At 37.7% G+C, this 12,832-nt stretch overlaps 1 protein-coding gene across 10 annotated transcripts in view; it reads right to left on the reverse strand.

The window, feature by feature from the left end:
- Positions 1–12,832, reverse strand: part of FOXP1 (forkhead box P1) — a 537,509-nt gene that overhangs the window by 90,888 nt on the left and 433,789 nt on the right. For all 10 annotated transcript variants that reach the window (XM_078152147.1, XM_078152148.1, XM_078152146.1 and 7 more), the window contains 2 exons: positions 8,386–8,548; positions 2,192–2,402 (listed from right to left, as the gene is read on the reverse strand). In XM_078152147.1, coding sequence (XP_078008273.1) covers positions 2,192–2,402; positions 8,386–8,548 — 374 coding nt within the window. The remainder of the gene's footprint in view (positions 1–2,191; positions 2,403–8,385; positions 8,549–12,832) is intronic.

Consider the following 12,832-nt stretch of genomic DNA (forward strand, 5'->3'; position numbering starts at 1 on the left):
ATACCAACTACAGATATACATCCTTTTAATGTGAAACCAAATGCAATGCATCTAAACAAGAAGAGGCTTGTGTGTCCTACGAAATGTAGGCAGGCACCACAAGGGCGGACTGGCCTGCAACAAAAACCTTAAGTGCATCAGTGGGCATTCTTTGCAGTAGAGTCTCCTGCTCTACTTATAGAGAAAGAGGTAATTCAATCACTCTCTACTAAATGGATAGTATAAGCCTGAGTACATCAAAGAAAAGAAAGGCAAGGCTAAGTCTAGGACCTTTTATTTTATGCTATCTGAAGTTGTCCTTTCCGAAAATATTACAACAAAAGGTATAAACATAAACAGATACAGGAAGGAAGAGCCAAGCTTGACTTCTGGAGGTAAAAAATAAAAAATGTCTACCTTCCCTTGACAGCAACAGAAGCTTGAATTCACCCAATGGTTCCCATTTGTCACTTGCTTTATCCTGTTCTATAATCCAGACCATTTTCAAGCTAATAAGCTTAGCAACTATTTAAATCACTTGCTTTTTCTAATATTGCTGTATCAATTTTAAAATCATCTAATAAAAGCATGTCTTAGTTTTCTGAAGAAAATATATCACATACATATTTATACCACATATCGCAAACTTGTCACCAAGGGTCCTGACTTAAAATATGAATTCCATAATGCAATACACATAATACGATTTGTCATTAGACTCTATACTCATAAGAATGGTTTGAATAAAGTGATTAAAAAAACACCTGTGCGTTCCAATAATTTTGTTACTTGAAAAAACAATGAAACTTTAAAAAGAATAACTAATAAAATGTCAAAAGACCATTAACATGCTTCCATAAGTAGCAATAACAACAAAATGATAACACTGTCCCATTTAGCAAACATTTAAATTCACAAAGCAGTTACTAAGTTCCTAACGATGCGCCAGGCACTAAGCTAGGTGCCACGGATACAAAAACAAAAAGCGGGGAGGGGGAGTCCCTGCCTTCAAGGAGTTTACATTCCATTCAGAAAGCACATTGAAAAACTCTTTAGGACACAAATATGAAACTGGTATAAAGCATATGTAAGCATAGAGATCTGAGAAGAAAATCATTTCTATGTAAAAAGCACAGAGTATTGGGTGCTTATTTTCATTGACTGATTACAGGTATATTATGCATTTCAACAGCATGGTTTTAAAAAGTGACTGGCCCACAGCAGGTGCTTAGTAAAAGCCTGCTGAATGAGTGTTACTGGATATAAATGTGCACACCTTTCATCTGAAGGACCCTTGTCAAATCTGGGGGAGGGGTAATTAGGTATTATCTTGAATTTCAAACAATCTTGGAATATTCACCTGATTTGGTTGATTTTTCCTCCCAATGTTTTATTCTCCTACTTAATGGCAAACAGGGATTTAAAAACACGGATTGTAATGTCTTCCTCCCTTTCTCTTTCTCTCCTTTGTCTAGTATAGAGTGCCTTATATATATATATGGCAGGGCCTTAAACCAATGTCTGATGAACTGAAGGCGAAGTGTTTTTAAGTGTAAGATTTCAACCCCCCAAAAAAGGTAGCTATGAAACATTTCAATCGATCTCAAAATACTGAATGATATTTAATAGTATTTTGAATGATATAATATGTTTCTATATAATGAAAAGAAACAAAAATCCATGAAATTGTTCTCTCTCTTTTTTAAGCTTCTTTGGAACTTTGGAGAAGCAGCTTCACTGCACCAACTTGATACCTAAGGTATCAAATCATGAGAGATGACCACACAAAGCCCTAATCTCCAACAGGACCATGTCCCATATCTGCAGTCCAGGCTGAATACATTCACCTATTCCTTTCACAAGAAAGCAGAGGAAAGGACCCTAAAGTGTTCTGCTGAAGCCACTGGTAGGAAAAGGGGGCTCTGAACAAAAACAAGGTAATGAGGAAATAAGCATATTGTGGCCCCTTGCCACAAGCTCTGGGGCATGTCTACATTAGCACTAATTCCGTGTTGAAAAAGTGAAAATAATTAGATGCTTCACACCACAGTCTATATTGAATAAATTCTGAAGTCATTACATGGACATTTGAGTCACATGAATCCAATTAGAGATCAGTAAGATATAAAGAGGTATTTGGAACCACCCCTCACCCTTTTAAGGGCTGCTCACTGCATATATGACCATGTTCCAGCCAAGCCTTGGCTCCTACCTTTCTCTTTTAGGAGTATGGACTGGTGCTAGCTGTCCATTTGTGGAGGCGTGGGGGTTCATTATTAAGGAGGTCTTGGAAGGTGCAGAGGACGTGGTGACACATGTGGAAGACAGATCCAAGCTGCTATGGTTGTTGCTTGGGGTTTCTTCCGCTGGATGCGAGCTTGTCACTTCTTTCCAGAGCTGCTGCAGTTCGGCTGGAATCATGCCTGAAACAAACAAATTGGATAATTAAATCAATTAACAGCTAATTCCGTCCTCTTCAAACAGTAATTAAATCAAAGAGTCAGTAAACAAAGCCCAGTGTTAGTTTTTTTTTTTTGAGTATGTGTGTGTGTTAAAGGCTTCATACTTTACTGTTAAAACTGCTCAGCCTCTAACACAGGATTCATGTTGAACTATAGCTAATAACTCATTATAAAACTGGGTCCTTATAGCACATTGGAAGAGAGAAGGGGCTGCAGAAGTCTGGGACAACCCCACTCACTGACCAGATGAGAAAACTGAAGCCCAGCCAAATGAAGGACTTGTGTGAATGAGATGACGAATCAGAGCAGAATTGGGGCTGGAAATCCACTACTTCAAGCTCAGTACTTTTCCAATCAGTGTGGCTAAGATTTTCTCATGCTGCTTGGCCTTCTAAGGCTCCTTCTAGTTTTAAATCTATGACCCCATGAGACTCCATCGAAAATTTTGTCTCTCGAATTTTGCTAAAGCGAACAATTGGTATCTTATTTTAAGACAAAAGGAAGGTCTCGAAATAAAATTATTCGACTATGGTATTATGACAACATGAACCACAACATGACTAATTTTTTGTGCTTGAGCCTTAAATGATGACAAATAGCTTTGTTATTAAATATAGTTTTTATTAATCACTTTTAGACATAAATTATGAATTCATATTGTCTTCCTGAAATGCTTTTCAAATTTTAACAGTCAAATTGATTATACTATGATTATTTCATTAACACACCTAGCTTCCTCATTAATTTTGGTTTCTAGGACTGCTCACTTAATTGATGGATGTGTCTACTGAAAAACTGTATAACTTTTTATACAAGTAACACTATTATTACTGTCATTTCTTAGATCAATGCTAATGAGCCATTCAAGAGTAAAACGAAAACATTAAATAAGCTCTGGGTAATAAAAAAAACTGTTGTTTTCTAAAGGGGTCAAAGTGGACAGAGGTTTTAAGACACATATGTCAAGTGTAAACTGGAATTTCCCATCGAGAAGTAGAGACATTATCCATATGTCATGCTCACCATTTTGGGTGACCTAACCTTTAATCAGATGACACTTCTCTACTGAACCAAATTCCCAAATCCCACATAAATAAGACACACTTCATGTTAGGAAGCCTACAAGAGAAAAATATTTACAAGAGCAACAGCAGAATGCCAATGTCCATTGAAAGGATGCCTAAAAATGGAACTCTTGCATGTTTCCAGGCAGGCCTGTGGCAGAACTCCATTTCCAGGTGTTTTGGATCACTGTTCATTGTTTCAGTCAATTGTAACACAGCCATGCTAGGAAATCTGCCATTTTCTGAATCTATAAAAGCAGTTGAAACTGGCATGTATCTTAACCAACCTAAGGTATTGCATTAAAGGAGAAGGCTGTATGCATTATATTCATTTGAAACACATAATAAAAAATGCCAAGGTCTAAATTTAATTTATTTTTGTCATTTAGAATACAATAGATAGATAATCATCTCAACGTGATCAGCCAAACATCTTTACTTTGCTAAACTGTTAAAGATTTTAATTATGCTAGCTTTGGAGAGCACGGGTCTAATGAGGCGATAGACTCCAGAGAATCTAAGTGGTTAAGAACTGTGAAATGAGTCTGATAGGATTTTTTTATATTCACCGTGGATCGTTTGCATATCAAAGAGGAGTAAATTATTGCACAGCAGACCAATAACCTTCCCCGCCTTTCTGAGAGTGGCATTAACAAAAACAGTTGGTATCTGGTAACCATTCTCCACAAAAATGCAAAAAATGCTTAAGTATTTGCAATTAATATATATTAAAAAGGAAGCTTCAATTTATACATTAAGTGATCATATATTCCTAGAACATATCTACCCTTTTAAAGCTAAGTCATCTTTCTTTCATAAAAATCAAATGCCAATTATATTTTGATGGATTTTGTCCCAAATGAGCATTTAGTTATTAGACATATTCAATTATTACTTGTCCCCTGAAATTAAACCTCCGAGGCAGATTAAACAAAGAGAAAGGTCACTACACAATCCTATGTCCTGTTTTGCTGCATCTGGGCTATTATTTTCAAACACCTTGCAAAGTGACAGTACGGGATGTAGGGATGTATTTTTAGCGAACATGCTTGACAGGACTGTCTGCACACTAACAATTACCTGTGAATACCGCTGACCCTTACACTACTGTTTACTCAATTGAAACAATAGTGAATAGACTCCTCTGTTGATAATATTGTATTAATATGAAACTACACCAGTCAACACCCCTTTTATTGTTTAGGAATAAACAAATATAAAAAAGATTAAGTTGCTCATTTTTCAAATGATCAACTATTTGATTTGGGGTCATTTTATTTCATGTGGTGAAAATCCTATTCACTGTTATCTGTATCTTTTTCCTTCTGAGCAGAGGCAAAGCTTGTAAAAGTCTCCTGCCACTCCCTCTATATTTACCCAGCAATTGAAGACTAAAACAGATTGTATCACTATCGGCTGTAGACCTAAGATCATAAGATCCATCTCCTCCTGAGTGACCTATTGCAACATCCCTGCCTGCTTTCTCTCTCTCTCTCTCTCTCTCTCTCTCTCTCTCTCTCTCTCTCTCTCTCTCTCTCTCTCTCTCTCTCTCTCTCTCTCTCTCTCTCTCTCTCGTGTGTGTGTGGTGTGTGTGTGTGTGTATCCTTCAACTGAGGAACTCAAAAAAGTTTAATTAAAGAAATACTGTCAATACTCTTTCCTGGCCAAATTTCAAAAGTAACAGTTAATTTAATTATATCCTCTTCTGTAAAGAAAGAAACTGATGTAATAATTTAACGAGTGACATCAGACATGCTTGGGGTGGTCAAATAAGGGATCTCCATGACTGCTATAGTTAGAAAATAACATTAAGCTGCTGGTTCAATGAATACATCAAAAGATGCTCATTTGACAGTCAAGATATCCTGATAGTGCTAAGACAGTTGAAAGGAAAGCCAGTCACTCATCAGGCTAAATGGATATCAAATTTCCAGAAACTAAGCATTTCCTCCAAAATGATGTAGGAGAAGAATAGTACCAAGTTAAAGAAATCCATTAACAGGTACACAATAAAGTGTGTAATTTGCCTATCTACAATTCACATTTTTAAAATTAGAAGGTCAGAACATCACTGAATTTGCAGTAAGGATAAAAAAAAATGAGCCCTGTCCTCTAAGAATCAGAGTAACTATAATGCAAAACAACAGTGATATGCTAATTATTTCAGGTCTAGGAGAGGTGTAAATGTAACCTTAAAAGAAAACCCTGTCCATATTGCAATAGAGAGTGCCATCATTTATTTCTTAGAGCCATTTACTATAAAATGGCTTCAAAGATTATATAGCCCACACTCTGTCATTTTTTAGATCCCCTTAACTCCATTTTAACATATTTAGGGTACACAGAAAACTGGTAATCCTAAAATAAAAACATCTTGGTTTTTGTTATGAACTATCTATCACCAATGATTTTAATGCGTGGTCTTGGCTCCTTATTACCTCTTTTTTTAATTCTCCAGGACAACTGGTCCCCTTCATTATAAAAGAAAATGCAGGCACAGGTTTAAAAAATGTATGTTGTGGGGACAGTTGACAGATTACCGCTCATGGAACTCAATTTCACAACCCCAGGTATCACGGGCTCAAAGACAAACAGAGTTGATCAACCTTTTTTTGTCCTTGTACATCCATACCCAGGTGACCATGTTCAAGCAAGCAGAAAGTTGATTTAAACCTCATAATGACATCAGTTTTAAGTCATCATCTCTCTGATAAAAAAAAATCATGTTGTCATCCAACAGGCCTGAATTCTCAAGGCACTTCATGAAAAGGGGCAGAGGGGTAGGGTCCCAGTGAAAGAGAGCCCCTACTTTCATGACGGTTGTCAAGCACACTCAGTTCATTTCACTGCAAGGGCTTGACCTCTGAAGCACCTCTGTTTATGTTCGTGTGATCTCGGGCACACTCAGAGGCACCCCTTAGATTTTAAATACGCCTTTTCCTCCTGTTGTAGGGCTTAATAGTTCTCCCAGACTGCTAAGCATATCAATCAATGCCATGACTGCTGAATTACCTACTGGTGTCTCTGATGTGTTACCACACAGATTACACTTCATGCATCACCACATTCATTTCTTTCACATTACACGAGCGTTTCTTGTCACTGCCCAATTGCCCTCTTTTGGACAGCTTAACTGATGTACTCTAACAATGAACCTTAGTGAGCAAACTTAATAGTGGAGGAGCTGTGGGAAAAAATGAGAAAGGGTGAAGCTTGAGTCCAGTGGGTGTGTAAGAACAGCCTGTGATGTTTCCAACAATAAACCTGAAGGTGTAATTAAAGCACGTTTTAACATTTTGCCAGCCCAAGGCACATTAGCCTAGGTGCCCTTTCATTTCCTTTTGTATTGCTCAGTTACCAAATCTTCTATTTTGATAGCAATGCAGGGGATACTGATTAAATATCAAGCACTGGAGCCATAAAAGCATAAATAAAGGGTGAGAGGTTTGAGGAAGAAAGGGAAAACTGGAGAAAAGGCTAGGATTTCAAAGTCGGAAAAGAGATAGATTGAAAAAGGGTGTGGTCAAAGGTGTCCAGAAGACAGTCCAACACCAGAATCCCTCTCCAGGTGCACGGGAGATGAAACTTTCTCAATCTATCTCTGTCAATGCATTCTCAAAGCAGCACAAAAACTGAAACTTTCCTATTTTCTGGCAACCCATTTCAGAAGATAATTTGGTACTATTCACAAATGTATTTAATGTAACAACCTGTAAGACAATATATAAACAAACAAACATGAACAGGAATGTGAACTGGCTGGAATCAGTGAGGAGAAAACTTAAATTTCCTTTGACTGAGATCTAATCCAATCCAACAAAACTTTATTAAGTACCTACTATGTGCAAAGCATTTGAGATGCATTAATAAAAAGACAGTCCTTGCCTTCAAGGAGCTTACAAGCTAATGGTGGGGGAGACAACACACAAAAGGAGACAGATGGAGAATTTTTTCACAAATACAGACTGATAGCGACACTTTCAAAAATGAGCTTTTTTGAGCTTTGAATAATCTGTCCGCTTAGAACAGTTCAAGGCAACATGTCTCCTTAAAAGCTGCTACATTTCCCACTCAAATTCCATGTCCAAAGACCTTAGAATCAAATATAGACCAGTAGGGGTTCTCAAATGTAATTCACCAAATTCCACAACACTTTGGTGCCCTTTATTGAATCCTAACATTTCACAAAGTTAGGTCTAAGGATGATATCTATTGTAAGAAGTGTGTAGTCATCAAAGTCAAAATCATTCTAAAAACAAGCTTCCATTAGAGTTTCTCCAGTCATCTAACTTCTGTTTTTCCCCCTTAGACAACAAGTGTGTTTGTGTGTGTGTGTGTGTGTGTGTGTGTGTGTGTGTGTGTGTGTGTGTGTGTGTGAGAGAGAGAGAGAGAGAGAGAGAGAGAGAGAGAGAGAGAGAGAGAGAGAGAGAGAGAGAGAGAGAGAGAGAGTGTGAGTTTGGGGGGGAGTCTTGAGTACTAAATATTGTTCATAAAATAAAACAGAGGATTGAATTTGGGCAAACTGTAAAATAAAGAATGATTTAAAAATTAATATTGAAACCAGAAAAGAAAAATTCGTTTGGCCAAACTTTAGGAAATGGCTAAAATGTTCTATTTTAAAAGTGCCTTTCTATTGGGTAAATAAACACACAACGAATCAATGTAAAACTCTAAGACAATGAGCTGACTTTCCAAGCCGGAGTGTTGCTCTAAGTCTGTATCCTCTACACCATGACCCCACTCTCCCAACTTGACCACACAGAAGGGGTTCACCTTTCTTTCTATATGAATGTCTTGGAGGGATGACCAGATTCTTGGTGATGAATTCATATTCATTCAGAAGGCTGTTTAGAACCCTTTCTTCATAAGTCAAAACGTACCTTGAGCAATAGGTTGGAGGGGAAGGCCAGGCTGTCCGGGCTGAATGGTCAGCAGGCCCTGACGCTGCAAAGACAGGAGGTGTTGCTGCTGTAACTGCTGCATCTGTAAGAGCTGTTGTTGAAAGGCCAACTGCTGGGTAGCCGCCACCTGCTGCTGCTGTGGCTGCAAGAAACCAGAAATGGGAGGTGGGGTGGAATTAGGTAGATCTTTCCCAAGGATAGTCAGAAGTATCAAGTTTTCAGACTCCTCAACATCATCAGATATTATAAAATGCAGGACTTGGTGCCACATGCTCTATTGAAAGCCCACAAACTAGGTCACCCAGTAGAGGAGCCTGATTAGGCTAATTTATTACCTGTGCTACATATTAGCTCTGACTTGACAACCATTCATTCGTCCATCAGGGCTACCTTTTCCAACTTCTTGAAAAGTTAGGTCTTCTATTTAAGACTTCAACTCTTAAGACTTTGAACATTTTAATTGTTCTTATTACAAATAGGACTGAGTTAACTCTCTTCCAGAGGGATTTGAACCCTGAACCTTTGAGGTGTAAAGGAAACCACTGCTCTTCTCCCTCCTCCTCCAGCAGAAGCTTTTAACTACTCTGTTTATCACTTCTGACATAAATAAATGAGAAAAAATCAGACCTTTGAAGAAGAAAAACTTCATCTAATATTGTTAATTAGCCATGACAAACGATGAAATAACACTGTAAATCTTTCATAGAAACAGCCACTAGATTTTAATTACACACATTCATAATTTAGCAAACAACATCTTACTTGAATGTGAGTATGATATGTACAGTACTCTCAGCTTCATATCCCCCAATTTCTGTTTAGTTAAGAAAGCCCCTAGGTTTGTTGCTCATCATGGTTTTTTTTCCTTCTTTGTTCTCTAAAAACCACATGGAACGCTTTACATTATGATAAATATCTTTTTGCTTATTGTACTAATGATGGAAAACTTTTGTTGTATAAAACATCAATACACCATGCCAGTGTTTAGGAGCTTCTTGTGCTAGCCAAAAAAAAAAAATTAATGTAGATTTCCTTAGTAATTATCTGAGTGATAGAAAGATAATACAGTGCAGGAGTACAATAAATAGAAGGAAATTATCTAATATCCCTAATCTGCTAGGAATCATACTAAGGTGGAGGTCTTATCCACATTATGGCTAACAATTATGGAAAGAAAATTAACCCTTCACAAACGGCAGCCAAAATAGACAGGTAAAGAAAGAGATACATTTAACTCTCCTAATTATTATTATTTTAAAATATCATAGAGACCATATTTTATATGTGCTCCTGAAAGACTTTAAGAAACTATCAACCCTTTCAGTTCTTATATGACCTTGCTTAATAATTATACCTTGGAGAATAATTATATCCCACTTGACCTAAACTTCTGGTCTTATCTGGCATATACATAAAATACAATATATGTTTTAAACCCTTCTGACTGAAGGTTCAAAGAAAGAAGAAAATGTTGTTTTCCTTTTAATCCCCAAGTAGTTTATTTTACAGTAAAGAGCCATCATTCTCATATTAGCAGCCAATTTCAGACTTACTACCATGCCACTGGGAAAGCTAATTGAGTTTCACTCCAAAAAACAAAATCTATAGCACTGACAACAAAAATTTAAATAAATTTAAATGAAAAGCCAGTGTTTTCATTTTAGGAACAGCATGCATAAAATGATCCAATTGTTTTCACTCTTTCCCAAGTTATCATATTAATGTAAAACCCAATGATAGTTATATTCATGTCAAAAATATTTTTTCACTTCTTCAACAGATATTAATTCTCAACATTCCCCTACATCCCCCCCTCCCCCAGTCAAAAACATGGAAAAAAAATTGGATTCAATTTTCTCTAGATTGAACATAATCTTTTGGGAGTCCCCACCCTTTTATAAATTAAATGCCTAAAAATTATTTATTTATCTAAAATGACTGATGGCCTCTCTGTTGTCTCTGTAGCTATCCCTAGGAAAAGCTCATGAAAGCTCTCTACATCTGAAAAGCCAGGATATAAAAGTATACAAGGCCCATTGTCCAAGAAAGAATTTAAAAGCAACACACGTTGCCAAACTGTGCTCCCCACCCAGTTACCAAACACAGGATACGAGCAAGTTTGTTTACTTCTCACAATTGAATGCATACAAAAAAGGTCTCAGTGCAGTCCTGTTGTCAGGTCAGTAGTCAGTGTTAAAATGCTGAAATATCCTGATAAAACTTGCATTTTTGATCCCCTCCCTAAAGCTTCTGTCAAAGGTCTGTTTTCTTTTCTTAGGTTACTCCCTACTGCCTAACATAAACTGTCATAACTGCTCGAGGACAAACGGCCTTTTTCAAACAATCAATTCAGCCTAGGCTCAACTACACAAAATAGGATTCTTCTTCTCCCTTGATTTACAATTAATTCTGCCTATTTTCCACATCAATTCTGTCAAATATTAATGAGCAGTTACTCCAGCAGCTACAATAGGATAGGTTCTTCCTCTCTTCCCCCCCCCAACCTCCCCAGAGTATCCATTGAGTTAAGATTTGGGTCCTAAACTCACGAGGGGTCATAATGTGTTCTTGATCTGGCCTGGAAATACATTACTACAACTTTCGAAAACATGAGGTATACTGTTCTGTTAAAGGTCACGTCTCTTGCTGTAGAAATATGTAAAAGAAAAAAAAAACATGGGAAGGGGGGAAGGCAAAGGTACAAAATTACCAGCCACTAATGACCAGGGGATTCAGTAAATTAATACACTTGTTCCATCTGTCGACATCAAGTTCAAACCTTGTTAAAATCATCATAACACTAGTCCACATCATGAAATTGCAACCATGTGACTCTATTGTCATTTTTAGCACAAAAGGACCACCAACTGCATAACAATTTCAAGAGAATGCCCTCAACTCAGGAAAAGAAGGCTTGTCCTAACTGAAAGAGATGTGGGATGGGATTCACTATTGCAACAGGCCTTTGCCAAATCCATCTGCACAGTAAACATACAGTCAGTTCAAGGAGATACGTCCCCTTGTGCTCTCATACCTAATCAGAGAAAACAGCTAACTCCAAACTGCTCTTTATTTTAAACTTTGCATGCAAACAGTATGGCCAAGCAAGAGCATAGTAAGCCGAGTATGTTTGGAGACACTGAAACGCCATCACATTGTCTCACTTTTCCTTCTCTTTCAACCCAAATTATGGTGTCATGTTTTCCCCCCAGAACTCAGAGCCCTCATCTTTGTCTGGGGATGGTCTCCTTTCTGACAACAGCAATTTAGTAGAGTTAACTTTTATCATTCATTCTGCAGTGTAACTTTCCCCTTCAACTTTCTTTATCTGCCCTCAGAGCCCATCTGAACTTTCATGTTCTCCCAGCATGCAGGCGTGCATTCCCAACTATGTCTAATAGACCAAATAAGAGGTTAATAAGAAGTGGCAACAGAAAGAAAAAATCCAATCGCTGGTAACTGATAAGAATGACAGTGGCAGCCCTTTATTGTTTGTCTTCAAATATCGAGTTAAAGATCTTTAAAAAACTAAATTTTGACGCCTTTGAAAAGCAAGAAGCACAAAATAACAACAGGGGGTTATTGCCTGCCAGCCGCAGGGGAGAAGCTCCGGAATTCTTATTCTCCCTTTTGAAGGCTGTTAGAAATCGGATTCAAAAAAGCAACAGCAGAAGGAGAAAGCCTCTTGAGGCTGGGGCCATTTCCTGTGATCATGCATAATGTGCTTCAAAAGTGAGTTTTTACCAATTCTGTTGATCAATTGCACCTCCTTCATATTCCCTCTTTTTTTCTGCTGTGTTTACATCTGATGTGACTCAGTGACAAGCACTGTCTGAGACTGTGAAACAGGCCTGTCATGTTGATTTATGGGCGCATCAAACCACGACTTGTCCAAACTGAAGCTCGCAGTTCATTAATTAGAGAGTTGTGACTTTGAAGTCAGCTTTCAGACTGTGGTTTTTAACATTTGGCTTAATTTATATGCTCTTGAATGTGGATCTCTAAGGAAAAAACTGAAATTCCCTTCTTGTCTTTGAACTTCTTTTGACCGCACAATAATCATTTCTTTGTCCAGAGTGATGCCTGCATCCCAGAGTCATTAACGCGCATTGAACTGCCACTGATGAGTAAGCCCTACTGAATTAGAAAAACAGCCAGCAAAACAAAGCTGAGAGCATTCTGCACAGTGATATCTCACAATTACATGCCTTCCCTCCCTGTGCCATTTCCATTTTAATTACTGTTAGTCCTTTAGATTTACATTTTAGACACTTTTTAATCTGTTCCCTTTTTATTATAGCAGCACCCGTTACCCACTATACTTAAGGTTGTGTCAGCACTTTCTTTATAACATTTCCTCCCCACATCTCTTCCCCCCCAAACTCCCTGAAGCCACCACCACAGCCACCGCCACCACCACCACCAC

The sequence above is a fragment of the Phascolarctos cinereus genome, unplaced genomic scaffold (genome assembly GCF_003287225.1).
Source record: "Phascolarctos cinereus isolate Bilbo 61053 unplaced genomic scaffold, phaCin_HiC Scaffold_4;HRSCAF=312, whole genome shotgun sequence".
NCBI lineage: Eukaryota > Metazoa > Chordata > Mammalia > Diprotodontia > Phascolarctidae > Phascolarctos > Phascolarctos cinereus.